Below are 13,952 nucleotides of genomic sequence, written 5' to 3'. Positions count from 1 at the left end.
TACTTATGGGAGATTCTGGTTGCCTGGCTACCCAAACTCCTTGCTCTGGCCAAACGCTACGCCACGCCCACGGACGTTCATTTCTTCTCCACAATGAGTCTGGATCTGAGTACCTCCCCGATCATTTCTAGGCTGTCTGATTGGTCCCAGAAACCGAAGGGTTGGGCCAGAGCCAGAACACACATGGATAAAGCAGTGTTTTTCGAAAATTTCCTAACCCTAATTCATCATTGGCTTTGATTCTCTGATTGGTTAGAGATGATCCAATTGCTAATTAAATGATTTTGTACAACCCTCATTTTGACATCACCACAAATGACTTAAATGATGGCAGTCTCAGATTGAAGTATGTAGTGAACATAGAGCAGCGGAAGAATGAAGTTTAAGTCGTCAGGCAAAGATTCTGGAGCGGCGCCTGGGACAGCATTTTCCACCGCTATTAACAAAACACCAAATTATAAACATTCTTGTGGTAGAATGGTGTCGCAGACACTTGTAGAATCTATGCCAAGGCCCATTGAAGTTGTTCTTGTGGCTAGTGGTGGTCCAACGACCCTATTAAGATACTTTATTTGAGCATTTACCTGTATATGGCTTTCTCTTTCTCATCCTCTATTTCTGCCTCTCTCTCTCTTCAACAATAGTATTCAGTAGTCCATGTGTTGAATCAATGAAGCTAGTTGACCTGAAACAACATGCTAGCTACAGTACATACACAGCATAATATAGAGCAGAATCACAGTTATAAATCAGGACACTATCATGCCACCATGTTCTTTGTCAAGTAAATATTCTAAATAATCCTCCCACAACAGCACCTCATCCTGCAGCATGGTGGAATGAATTTCATTTCACCTCCTACCTGATTATAGTTTCTGTATAAACCCCTCTTTTGACAGAGTCTGCTTCACACCTCCGAGCCACATAACCCATCAAGTGAGAACAGTTGGAGAGCTCATTTACTGGCAGATGTGAAATGTCCATGTGGGCTTTTATAATCACTCATATCTCCATCTCCCACTTCATATCTGTATATACATATATACAGTATATATATATATATATATATATATATATATATATATATATATATATATATATATATATATATATATATATATATATAATGTGCGTGTTCATGTGTGTGTGTGTGTGTGTGTGTGTGTGTTTGTGTGTGTCCAAACAATGTGTGCGTGTGCATGTGTGTGTGTGTCCAAACAATTCTCCCCTCCTAACGATGGCTCTAAACTGTAAACAGATCATCTGAACACATTAGCCAGGCGTTCAATAGAGACTGGTTCTGCCAATCACCTTCATTTCATACCTAACCACTAACTCTCCCCCGCTCCGCTCAATGATCCGCTTAGCCACGCATCTAAGTAGCTCGCAATTCTCTGCCGCAAATCTTCTTATTTACAAATTATTTGAGGGGAGAGGAAGGAGGGCGGTGGAGGGATCTATTGTTCTGTGTGTGTAGTGTCAGGCTTTTCTGTGTTATTGACAGGCTCTTTTTCCTGAAAGCATTTAGAAAGTTGTTGTGTGTAATGGACTGGGAGTATTTATCATTTTAGTCTGCTGTACATACTCATTAGATTCTAAACTGCTGACTTCCCCTCCATACATACAACCCTATGACCAACACACCTGACCTTACCTTCGCTCAGTTTATCAGAGCTTCCAGAGGTTATATCCTATTGATGAACACACAGTAGAGGCTGACTGGAACAGACGAGCGAAACATATCCTCCTATTCTAAATCAATCAAGCCTCCAGGAGGACTGTGCAAAGCGCATATGTTTAGATAACGGTATACAGGCAACATATAGACAGCAATTCTAGATATGGATACTGACATGATGTCTTTTGGGAGATAAAAAAACAACAATCAGATAGTTATTCTTGATTAACACAATGTCCACAGCCAAAAGCTGAAGGGGTGGGCCCTGCCTGCCTGCCTGCATGCCTGCCTGCTTGCTTGCTTAAATAAGCAATACAACTGGACTTCTTTAGACAAGTTGAGTATCTGGAGCATTAGCATTTGTGAGTTTGATTACAGGCTCAAAATGACCCTTTGCCTTGATGAAAGCTTTGCAAACTCTTGCTATTCTCTCAACCAGCTTCATGAGTTAGCCACCTGGAATGCATTTCAATGAACAGGTGTGCCTTGTTATAAGTTAATTTGTGGAATTTATTTCCTTCTTAATGTGTTTGAGCCAAATAGTTGTGCTGTGATAAGGCAGGGTGGTAATCAGAAGATAGCCCTATTTGGTACAAGACCAAGTCCATATTATGGCAAGAACAGCTCAAATAAGAAAAGACAAATGACAGTCCATCACCACATTAAGACATGAAGGTCAGTCAATGCAGAAAATTTCAAGAACTTTGAAAGTTTCTTCAAGTGCAGTCACAAAAATCATCAAGCAATATGATGAGACTGGCTCTCATGAGGACTGCCACAGGAAAGGAAGACCCAGAGTTACCTCTGCTGCAGAAGAAAAGTTCAATAGATTTAACTGCACCTCAGATTGCAACCCAAACAAATGCTTCACAGAGTTCAAGTAACAGACACATCTCAACATCAACTGTTCAGAGGAGATTGTGTGAATTATGCCTTCATGGTTGAATTGCTGCAAAGAAACCACTACTAAAGGACATCAATAATAATAAGATACTTGCTTGGGCCAAGAAACCCGAGCAATGGACATTAGACTGGGGGAAATCTGTCCTTTGGTCTGATGAGTCCAAATGTGAGGTTTTTGGTTCCAACTGCTGTGTGTTTGTGAGACACAGAGTAGGTGAATGGATGCTCTCCGAGTAGGTGAATGGATGCTCTCCGCATGTGTGGTTCCCACCTTGAAGCATAGAGGAGGAGGTGTGATGGTGTGGGGGTGCTTTGCTGGTGACACTGTCTGTGATTTATTTAGAATTCAATGAACACTTAACCAGCATGCATACCACACCGTTCTGCAGCGATATGCCATCTCATGTGGTTTGCACTTAATGGGACTATCATTTGTTTTTCAACAGGACAATAGCCCACAACACACCTCCAGGCTGTGTAATGGCTATTTGACCAAGAAGGAGAGTGATGGAGTGCTGTTTCAGATGACCTGGCCTTCACAATCACCCGACCTCAACACAATGGAGATGGTTTGGGATGAGTTGCACCGCAGAGTAAAGGAAAAGCAGCCAACAAGTGCCCAGCATATGAGGGAACTCCTTCAAGGCTGTTGGAAAAGCATTCCTCATGAAGCTGGTTGAGAGAATGCCAAGAGTGTGCAAAGCTGTCATCAAAGCAAAGGGTGGCTACTTTGAAGAATCTAAAATCTAAAATATAGTTTGATTTGTTTAACACTTTTTTGGTTACTACATGATTTCATATGTGTTATTTCATAGTGTCGATGTCTTAACTATTATTCTACAATGTAGAAAATAGTAAAAAAATAAAGAAAAACCCTTGAATGAGAAGGTGTGTCCAAACTTTTGACTGGTACTGTATATATTACAGTATAATAGAAGCACATAATTAGTATTATTAACATAAACATTGAATGTTACTATTCTTCCAAATGGTCTTACATGTCTTTCCATTCCATTTACTCCATTCCAGCCATTATTATGAGCCGTCCTCGCCTCAGCAGCCTCCGCTGATGTTAGCTGTATACTGAGTTGTGTCCTCAAAAAGGATAACTCTGTCCTATAACCCTAACGACGTGTAAAGCAGGATAACACCGTCTTTAAACAGAGCAGGGAGACCTTTCACAACTGCAGCCAAAAGAAAGCTGCTCCTTTAACAAGCATTCCACTAATCGTGTGTTTCTGCTCTAGTAGAATAAATCAGTGTTCATACACCGGCGTGAGGAGGCGCTTTCCGCTGTCAGTGGTGCTGAAACTTTCCCTCTGTGCCTGCAACGTATAGCCGGCGTGGCCGTCCTAGCGAGGCATATAAGGGGTAGTTTGAAGATTATAACTTTGTGAACACAAGTGTAAGTGTATAGAAAGCGTATCTTCAGACAGAAAGATTATCCGGGGGCACACACAGAGATGGATTACCAGGGGGGAGGAGGGGAGAGTGTGGTTGAAGCACAGACGATATGGAGGACTTAATGCTTCCCGACAACACTCCCCGTTCTACTGTTAGTGAGACAGCGCTGTCAGATTGACGTGTGGTAGCAGCAGAGGCCCAGCTTGTTGCCATAGTGGCAGCTTGTGCGGATGCTGTGTGCATTTCAATCAGTGTGTGTGTTTCTGAAAAACAGACAGGCTACAGTTACAGTGGACGGCTGAATACAGTGTGATGTATAATTCCTTAGCGGGATAAAGTAAATGACAGAAATCACATGAATGACTGTGAAGCAGTGAGCGGGTACAGATAATCGTATACGGTGGCTTACGAAAGTATTCACCCCCTTAGCATTTTTCCTATTTTGTTGATTTACAACCTGAATTAAAATAGATTTTTTGGGGGGGTTAGTATCATTTGATTTACACAACATGCCTACCACTTTGAAGATGCAAAATATTTTTTGGGGTGAAACAAACAAGAAATAAGACAAAAAAACTGAAAACTTGAGCGTGCATAACTATTCACCCCCTATACTTTGCAGAGACACCTTTTGCAGCAATTACAGCTGCAAGTCTCTTGGGGTATGTCTCTATAAGCTTGGCACATCTAGCCACTGGGATTTTTGCCTATTCTTCAAGTTGGATGGGTTCCGCTGGTGTACAGCAATCTTTAAGTCATACCACAGATTCTCAATTGGATTGAGGTCTTGGCTTTGACCTTAAACCACCAGAGTGTTGCTTTAGCAGTATGCTTAGGGTCATTGTCCTGCTGGAAGGTGAACCTCCGTCCCAGTCTCAAATCTCTTGAAGACTGAAGCAGGTTTCCCTCAAGAATTTCCCTGTATTTAGCGCCATCCATCATTCCTTCAAATCTGACCAGTTTCCCAGGCACTGACGATGAAAAACATACCCACAGCATGATGCTGCCACCACCATGCTTCACTATGGGGATGTTGTTCTCGGTGTGATGAGAGGTGTTGGGTTTGCGCCAGACATAGCATTTTCCTTGATGGCCAAAAAGCTCAAATTCAGTCTCATCTAACCAGAGTACCATCTTCCATATGTTTGGGGAATCTCCCACATGCCTTTTGGCAAACACCAAACATGTTTGCTTATTTTTTTCTTTAGGCAATGGCTTTTTTTCTGGCCACTCTTCTGTAAATCCCAGCTCTGTGGAGTGCATGGCTTAAAGTGGTCCTATGGACAGATACTCCAATCTCCGCTGTAGAGCTTTGCAGCTCCTTCAGGGATATCTTTGGTCTCTTTGTTGCCTCTCTGATTAATGCCCTCCTTGCCTGGTCTGTGTGTTTTGGTGGGCGGCCCTCTCTTGGCAGGTTTGTTGTGATGCCATATTCTTTCAATTTTTTAAATAATGGATGTAATGGTGCTCCATGGGATGTTCAAAGTTTCGGATATTTTTTTATAACCCAACCCTGATCTGTACTTCTCCACAACTTTGTCCCTGACCTGTTTGGAGAGCTCCTTGGTCTTCATGATGCCGCTTGCTTGGTGGTGCCCCGTGCTTAGTGGTGTTGCAGACTCTCGGGCCTTTCAGAACGGGTGTGTATATATATATATACTGAGATCATGTGACAGATCATGTGATGCTTAGATTGCACACAGTTGGACTTTGTTTATCTAATTACGTGACTTCTGAAGGTAATTGTTCGCGACAGATCTTATTTGGGGGCTTCATAGCAAAGGTGTGAATACATATGCACGCACCAGTTTTCCGTTTCTTTTGTGTGTTTTTTTAAACATTTTTGAAACAAGTCGTAACCGGCCTAGCGTCGTCCGGGTCGTGGAGGGCTTGGCGGGTAGGGATATCCTTGTCTCGTCGTGCACCAGCGACTCCTGTGGCGGGCCGGGCGCAGTGCGCGCTAACCAAGGTTGCCAGGTGCACGGTGTTTCCTCCGACACATTGGTGCGGCTGGCTTCCGGGTTGGATGCCGCTGTGTTAAGAAGCAGTGCGGCTTGGTTGGGTTGTGTATCGGGGTACAATTTAAAATAAAAAAAAATACAAATTACAGGTTGTAATGCAACAAAATAGGAACATTTCCAAGAAGGGGTGAATACTTTTGCAAGACACTGTATGTACAGTTACAGTGCCCCCTGAAAACTGCTGATCACATTTCCTACCCTTTTACACGTGCGTTCTTTAGAACAGTGAAGGCCTTCAGGGCTATGCAAGTGCACAAGGTAGCCTATATACATGTGCAGTACTATACACTGATAGCCTACCCTATGTTTTTCTATAGGCCTATACAGAGTCTTACCTTGGAGTCGACACTGGAAGAGATGTGCTCAGTTAGAACAATGCATTTCTTTAAATGGTTGCTAATAGTAACGTGTCAGGACACAGCGTACAATGAAAGGCAAGATCAAACACAAGCATGTATCCTTTGCGTCACGCTGCTGGCTGTCACCATCATTGCTCGCTGTGTTCAATGGTTGCGTAGGCATTGACAGCACTGCACTCATATTCAACTACATGGCTTGGTTGGTTAGGGTTCTTTCTGTTTCTTGGCCAAATCATACTTCGAGAAATGGACGTGTAAATATAAGTTTCAATGGATGGGGCATTTGGCGCTAAACCTGAGTTTCGCGCGCATTTCGTCAATCAGGATTCATCCTTATTTTGATACTGTCTATAACAAGAATGGGTCTTGTGTTGATGTCGGCCATGAATAGGCCTATATGATCCAAATATCTATGTAACTAACATTAATGTGAGGTAATGATCAACAAGGGCGCCACATTGTTGCCAACTGTTGCAAGATTTTTGACTGCATGCTCTCTCTCATTCTCATTCTCTCTCTCGCTCTCTCTCTCTCACACACACTAGGTTTATTATGCAAACTTAGAAATATCAGCACCATGGCAACAAGTTCCACCAATAATTTATTCTCCAACATAAATGATTCACCAACAACCCGGCACTTTGGTATGAAGACATAATCGAACACTGCTATTTGGAAATGTTGTTTTTCCTCCATCGCAAATTTGAAACAGGGTCCACAAATGATGATCAAATCCAGCTATGCGAGGATAATTGTAGGCTATATATGTTTATATATGGACTGCAGTTGTACTAGTCTGCTGTCGGATTATTCTGCATGGAAATGATGTCATGCATAAAGGTTTCGAGGACAAAATAGATAAGGCAATGTCCCTAGACAGCTGTGATAAACAAGACCGTGCAAAGGGGTAGCAGTCATTGAGGGGATGTGGCTCCGGGGCGCACGAGCTCACTCTAAAAAGTCTGGGACAAGAGGACCCGTGGGGTCACGGCAACACGTCCACTAGGAAGTATACAAGACAACTATGGCGCCCAGCCATGAAATGGCAACAGTTACAGAGTTAGGGGATAGCTAGGCTACTACATCAAGACAGTAAGAATGTTTAACAGAGAAAGAAAATAACAATCTTACCAAATCTTAAAACGTGTGGCATCCCGCGAGAATATCCCACACATAGTAATAGCAGCAGTAGAAGCCTGACGGTGCACCTGAATCTCGCTTTACTTATGAGCGGGGAGGTAATCTTCATGGTGTCTGTGTGATGCCACAGTATTTATTCCCTGGATCGGTAGATTCCCCCGAAATGTTTCTTTTGACGTTAAGAAGGGTGACGGCCCACGCGCAAGATCACGGCATGGTCAGTCAGGGAGAAGGTATCATTCGTTTCCCCAGATCCATTAGCAAGCGCTGCGTGTCCAGCTCACTGCGCCAAGAAACAACCTTCCCACTCAGCTAACGGTGGGGCATCCATGTTAGTCTGGGCAAATCCGGGAGAAATCCATTCACGGGCGGTCTGAAAGAGAGATGGACATGAAAAGAGGGAGAAGGGGGTTTTGAGTTGCCCAGTCAAAATCCCGTCTCTAGAGACGAACGCTGGCGCGCTGGCAGAATTGCAGCAGGCTAGCGAGCCTAAACCTTCCAGGCAGTCTCAGCTGTCTGAAGCTAGCATTCTGCTGCACTGCCGCACAGCATCTGACGTTGAGCCAAGATTAGTGTGAGCGCGAGAGAGACTGGGTGTATTTCGCAGGTGCTGCCGAACACACATCGCTTCTGATCCATATCTGACATCGAAATGGCCATCTTTCCCCGGGTGTCTCATGCTGGCACCCGGTACTCTCGCTATGTTATTCACGGTTTTGCTCGGTTCATTCAATGGCCGTGGCTGCTGCCAGTGGACTGGTGCCATGCCCGAGCGGTTTTAAAATCAATCTTTGATGTTAAAAAGATTGCCTCTCTAGATCGGAATTGCTCAGCCTTGGAGTCGTGTGTGAGGTTTGTGAACCAAAACTGTCACAAGTCCAATTTTGATGAATAGCCTATTGCTGAGCTAATCATTTTTTTCACAGAGCTATGCTGTCACTGAGAAAGACTTGCTTTTCGATTTTCTAGTTCTGCTAGTTTTGGCATAATACACTCTTAGAAAAAAGGTTCAGAATAGAACCAAAAAGTGTTATATTTCTTGCTTCATATATGGCACCCCTAAAGATTATATTTAGAACCCTTTTATAGGGTTCTATTATCAGAACCCCAGGGGTTCTTCTTCACTGAACCACAATTGGTTCCATATAGGGTTCTATATGGAACTAATTTCGCTTCTATATAGAACCTTTAGGGGTGCCATATATGATGCAAGCATAGAACCCTTTTTGGTTCTATCCATAACCTTTTTTCTAGGAGTGGACTGTTAGACAATTGTCAATAACATGGGCTGAAGATTATAGCATTGTAGAACTTTCATTTAAAAATGTATATTCGAAGTTGTGAAATAGATTTATTCTCAGCTCATGTAATTAAAACGTTATACAGCCAATATCAAAGTAGGCTTGTTGTTCAATTACTTGTGAAGTTATACAATTAGAATGCCATGATTTTTTGTCATCAATTAACTTCAAATTTCAAGAATCTGTGTTCTGTTTCATAGGCCTAAGTCTAGGAATATGATTACAGATGACAATTATATTGTCTTGAGTCGTTAAGTCGTTAAGCAGAGTCTTTAAGATATAGATAACTCCTAAAACAACTTTAACATTGTATTTGTCATACAATCTAAACCCCAGGACCATAAAGGGTACGACATCACGTTGGTAACGGACAGGACTAGCCTATTCTACACACAGTCCAAAAGTACAGGCAACAGTTATTAAATACTTGGATGTCATGTTTATCTCTAAAAGAATAATACTGTTTCATTCATGTATATGTATTAATTATATAGATATTAATCATTAGCATATTATTTGTGTCATTAGGTCTATACAGTAGATGCAATATATTTGTGTTCCTTTTCACTAAACCCACGCCAGGTGTAGTTGTATTCACCTTCCCTGGCCATATCTGTAGGATTGTGCAGCGTGGATTTCAGCACCATGGACAGCGTCGCGGTAATCTTCGAACACTACTCGAATTAGACCTAACTTTACATATAGCCCAACCAGTGTTTGGTTGAGGATCAAATTAATGTTTCTTTGTCTTTCTTTTTTTTCACTTTGAAAATTCAGAGTTGCATATAGCCTCTGTCGTCATTGAAATAACAGCTCCCGAGAGCATTCGACAAGTATTTCCGAACAGGAGAGCAGCTTGCGTCTGCGTTTCAAGCCGCCCGAGAAATATACGAGGGGCTGTGAAGCACCTTTATTGCAGTCCGTGTTTGAGACTGCTGCACGAGAACCCGGGTGGATTTTCGATGGTGTAGCCTCCAATGTCGTCACTAATATTTTCAAGTCATGCAAATTGACTCAATCAGCTTGACTGAAAGTAAGACAAACGTCTACTTAATAACTCCTTTCTTTCTCCGTTTGACAAACCGACCCATTATCTGTTTTTCCAAAGACTGGTGTGATCGGAATCCTTCTCTTATGTAAAGCCATATGATGTCTCGTTTAATTCCTTGTGTAACGTACAAATATAGCTCGGTATTTACATGTTGGCTTAAACCCCGAGTGCCGTTCCATGTCCAAATATGGGTAAGAAAGTCTCTTTTCACTCTCCCTCAATAATAAATAATAGAAATGTGCCGAGATGACCCAGTGAAAAGACAACGGTCGACAGGGATTTATGGTGATTCAAATGTAATTAACCTATAGTGCCTAGGTGTCATAAAATGTACATTAAATGGGGTGACGGATATGGATAAATGCTTCCGAGGTAATTTTGAGGATAAACGAGGTGACTTTTAACTGTTTACTTGTTTATAAAGAAACAATATACGCCTCGTTTCTATTTAAACTAACCCGTTCCAATATATATATTTTTCCATCTGGTTTGAGAATACCATTCAGCTTACCGAGTATGAGGAAATTACGCATGGGATCCATGAAGATAAATACAATTACACTGAAATGTTTTGTATTTTTTTCTTCGGCCATTACTAAATGAAAACATTGTCAATGTCATATTTTAACTTTTGTAGGCTAAGTCAAATGCTTTAAAACGTTATACACATAAAGCCAGTGGCGCGCAATGAGCGAATCAGTTGGCACGGATGCCATTTGTAAACGCAAACTATTTCAGCAGAGATTCTTATACATATCCCAGTTTAACGACCAGCCTTTACTGGTTACTTTGTAAGAGCTTTCCAAATAGCACTTTGGGCATCATCGGTGCTGTTTTATGGCACTGTGCAATTAACCATCTACCATCTGATCATGAACTTGATTTAAGGCTGTGGTGCGCGCGGGTTATGTGCTCATCAGCTGTGGAATTTACATGCGCAGCCAGTCGGTTCCTTTCCACCCAGCCTGATTACACAATATCTATGGATCATTCATAAAGCGGATAACTTCAACGCCACTGTCAGCCACGATTTGTACGGTATACATTTAATGACCCCATTAATGTATTTTCAACCCCACGACATTGTATGCATCAGCAACGAGAGGAGGGACTCGAGAGGGGACACGCATTTTAAATAGGAGTCGAAGGAAGACATACAAGTATCTACAGGGTTTTGTCCTATTAACTAACAAGTCGTTACCTTTTAAGACATTGTAATTGTTTCTACTGGCAGAGGTGCGCAGAGCGCACATTGACACGACGCGCCGCATTCCCAAAATATAAATACAGCATTCAACTTCAGGTAGGCTAGTGTAAATGAACCTGTGTAGATCGGGAGGCTTAGTGTGATGTATAATCGTCACGTTTTGTGTAATTTCTTCGATAAAAGAGACGAGGTGGATAGCTTAATTCTCTCACTTCTGTCTCACCTGTAAAATCCAACATACTAGGCATTCGAACCTTACACGCACAAGCAGAGGGGAGTACAAGCTGTTAAATTGCACAAATAACGGAAAGACAATAATAAAAATATAAAAAGGATGCGACGCTTACCTTCGAATAGAATGAGCTGAGAAAGTAGTTGATTTGTTCCGATAGAGAGACGAGTCAGATCGGTTCCTTCAGACTCGCTTCTTGCTGCGCTCCGCTCCGGCCGTGGGGAAGACACGCCTCCTGTTGGTCGAAAAAACACACTGCTTAAAGCAACAGGGGACCTGCACAACGACCGATGGATGGACCCGACCCAGCGCCCGGTGGATCTCCAAGTCGAGGTGAGGTAAGACCTGTAGCATGGGGAACAGGGGAAACAATTAATTAATTATTTCATCCATACCACTGAATTCAACTTCTATGTAAAACGGTGTGTGAGGATTTATTTGAGCTTTAATTGATCAAATGGAAAAACAATATGAGGATGGTGCGTATCAAAATGTTAAGTCTCTGGGAGTGCCATGTAGGACAAGTGTTATGGGAGTGGCATGTAGGACAAGTGTAATGGGAGTGCCATGTAGGACAAGTGTAATGGGAGTGCCATGTAGGACAAGTGAAATGGAAGTGCCATGTAGGACAAGTGTTATGGGAGTGCCATGTAGGACAAGTATAATGGGACTGCCATGTAGGACAAGTGTAATGGGACTGCCATGTAGGACAAGTGTAAAGGGGGTGCCATGTAGGACAAGTGTAATGGGACTGCCATGTAGGACAAGTGTAATGGGACTGCCATGTAGGACAAGTGTAATGGGACTGCCATGTAGGACAAGTGTAATGGGACTGCCATGTAGGACAAGTGTGAAGGGGGTGCCATGTAGAACAAGTGTAATGGGACTGCCATGTAGGACAAGTATGATGGGAGTGCCATGTAGGACAAGTGTTATGGTAGTGCCATGTAGGACAAGTGTCATGGGAGTTCCATGTGGGACAAGTGTAATGGGAGTGCCATGTAGGACAAGTGTCATGGGAGTGCCATGTGGGACAAGTGTAACGGGAGTGCCATGTAGGACAAGTATGATGGGAGTGCCATGTAGGACAAGTGTAATGGGAGTGACAGATGGGAGTGGCAGAAAACTATGTGGATGAAATGATAATTATCTTGTGCAATATTTCAAAAACTGTAATAATATGTGTTTAATATCAGGACATTTAGGTCAGTAAAAGTTCAAGAAGTTGGGATGGAATCTAGCTCATTGCCTGCATGCATCAACTATATGACGCGGTTTATGCTTGCTGTGTAAACAGTGCCTCAGTCTCATATTCTGGTAGATCGGAGAGAGAGAGTAAATGAGGGTTGCAACAACCCCCGGGCTATCAGACGGAAATGACTGCTATTTCTCCCTCTGTCAGTGAAGTACAAAGCGTACAATTTACCGCGGCGACGGAGCGCATCCCTGCCCCAACGCTGACACTGCGCAGGGGCGCACAGGGCGAGAGCTGCGGCGGGATGGGAAAAACGTGATCTGAGGCCACTGAGTGCTGCCGAAATGAAAGGAATCTTTGATTCCCCACTCCCCAGCGCGCAGCATAAAAGTTGGATCGTGGGGACTAAAATAAATAGTCAATGACAGCCCTGTGATCTGGTAACAAACCCCACCACTCTCACCCATGAGGAGCTGCAGAGGCCCTAACCCTCCGGGTGTGTGTGTGTGTGTGTGTGTGTGTGTGTGTGTGTGTGCGCACGAGCGAGCGCGTGCGTGTGTAGTGGTGTAAAGTACTTAATTTAAGTACTAATTAAGTAGTTTTTTTGTGGTGTCTGTACTTTATTTATATTTTCGATTATTTTTCCTTTTACTTCAGTACATTCCTAAAGAAACGAGAAAAATAAATCCCTTACTCCCAAAAGTATTTATTTAATTATTATTATAATACATTTTTTTAACCTTTATTTAAATAGGCACACCAGTTAAGAACAAATTCTTATTTACAATAATGTCCTACTTGTGTCATTTTCTATTAAGCTATCTTGAGTTTTACTCAAGTATGACAATTGGATACTTTTGCCACCACTGTGTGTGTGTCATGTGTGTACCATGTGGTGCTGTTTGTGTGTGTGTGTGTGTGTGTGTCACACCAGTGGCTCTTTGCCTCACTCCTCTCTCCTTAATTACGGCCTGTCTTCCATGTCGAGAGAAAATTCATTATTCATCTAATCTGCCTGAGGAAATAACAAACAACATAACACACAATCAGCAAAATACACACAACACTACACACAACTACCTAACCACAAAAACCGATTAACACACATGAAGTGCAACTCCCATGTCACCAAAAACACATACAGATGGCGCCGATACAGATGGCCGCTTGGCTTCTAATCCTTAGGAAACTGCAGTATTTTGTTTTTTACGTAATATTTTTTACGATGTTAGCCCAGAAAACCTTGACGTGTTATTACATACAGCTGGGAAGAACTATTGGATATCAGCGAGACGTCAACTTACCAGCACAACCAGCATTACGACCAGAAATACAACTTTCCCAAAGCGGATCCTTTGTCTGCACCTCCCAGGGCATTCAAACTGATTCCAGAGGCCGACCCAAAACAACACCGCCGGAGGAGAGGATGCCAAGGCGGGCTTCTAGTGAGGCTTCAGATGT

At 42.6% G+C, this 13,952-nt stretch overlaps 1 protein-coding gene across 3 annotated transcripts in view; it reads right to left on the bottom strand.

Annotated features, from left to right (window-relative positions):
• Window positions 1-11,560, bottom strand: part of LOC112222782 (glutamate receptor ionotropic, kainate 2-like) — a 246,155-nt gene extending 234,595 nt beyond the window's left edge. Inside the window, exons 1-2 of one of the 3 annotated variants that reach the window (XM_042304836.1) lie at window positions 11,412-11,560; window positions 7,497-7,878 (exon numbers count right to left, since the gene is read on the bottom strand). In XM_042304836.1, the coding sequence (XP_042160770.1) occupies window positions 7,497-7,614 (118 nt within the window). In that variant the 5' untranslated portion in view covers window positions 7,615-7,878; window positions 11,412-11,560. Of the gene's footprint in view, window positions 1-7,496; window positions 8,041-11,411 lie in introns of those variants that run through there. The other 2 variants (XM_042304834.1, XM_042304835.1) reach the window with 2 other exon arrangements.
• Between the last annotated feature and the right edge of the window lie 2,392 nt (window positions 11,561-13,952).

This window comes from Oncorhynchus tshawytscha, linkage group LG23 (genome assembly GCF_018296145.1).
Source record: "Oncorhynchus tshawytscha isolate Ot180627B linkage group LG23, Otsh_v2.0, whole genome shotgun sequence".
In the NCBI taxonomy this organism is placed as follows: domain Eukaryota; kingdom Metazoa; phylum Chordata; class Actinopteri; order Salmoniformes; family Salmonidae; genus Oncorhynchus; species Oncorhynchus tshawytscha.
Note: the sequence above shows the minus strand (reverse complement) of the source record. Positions and strands in the feature narration are given on the sequence as shown.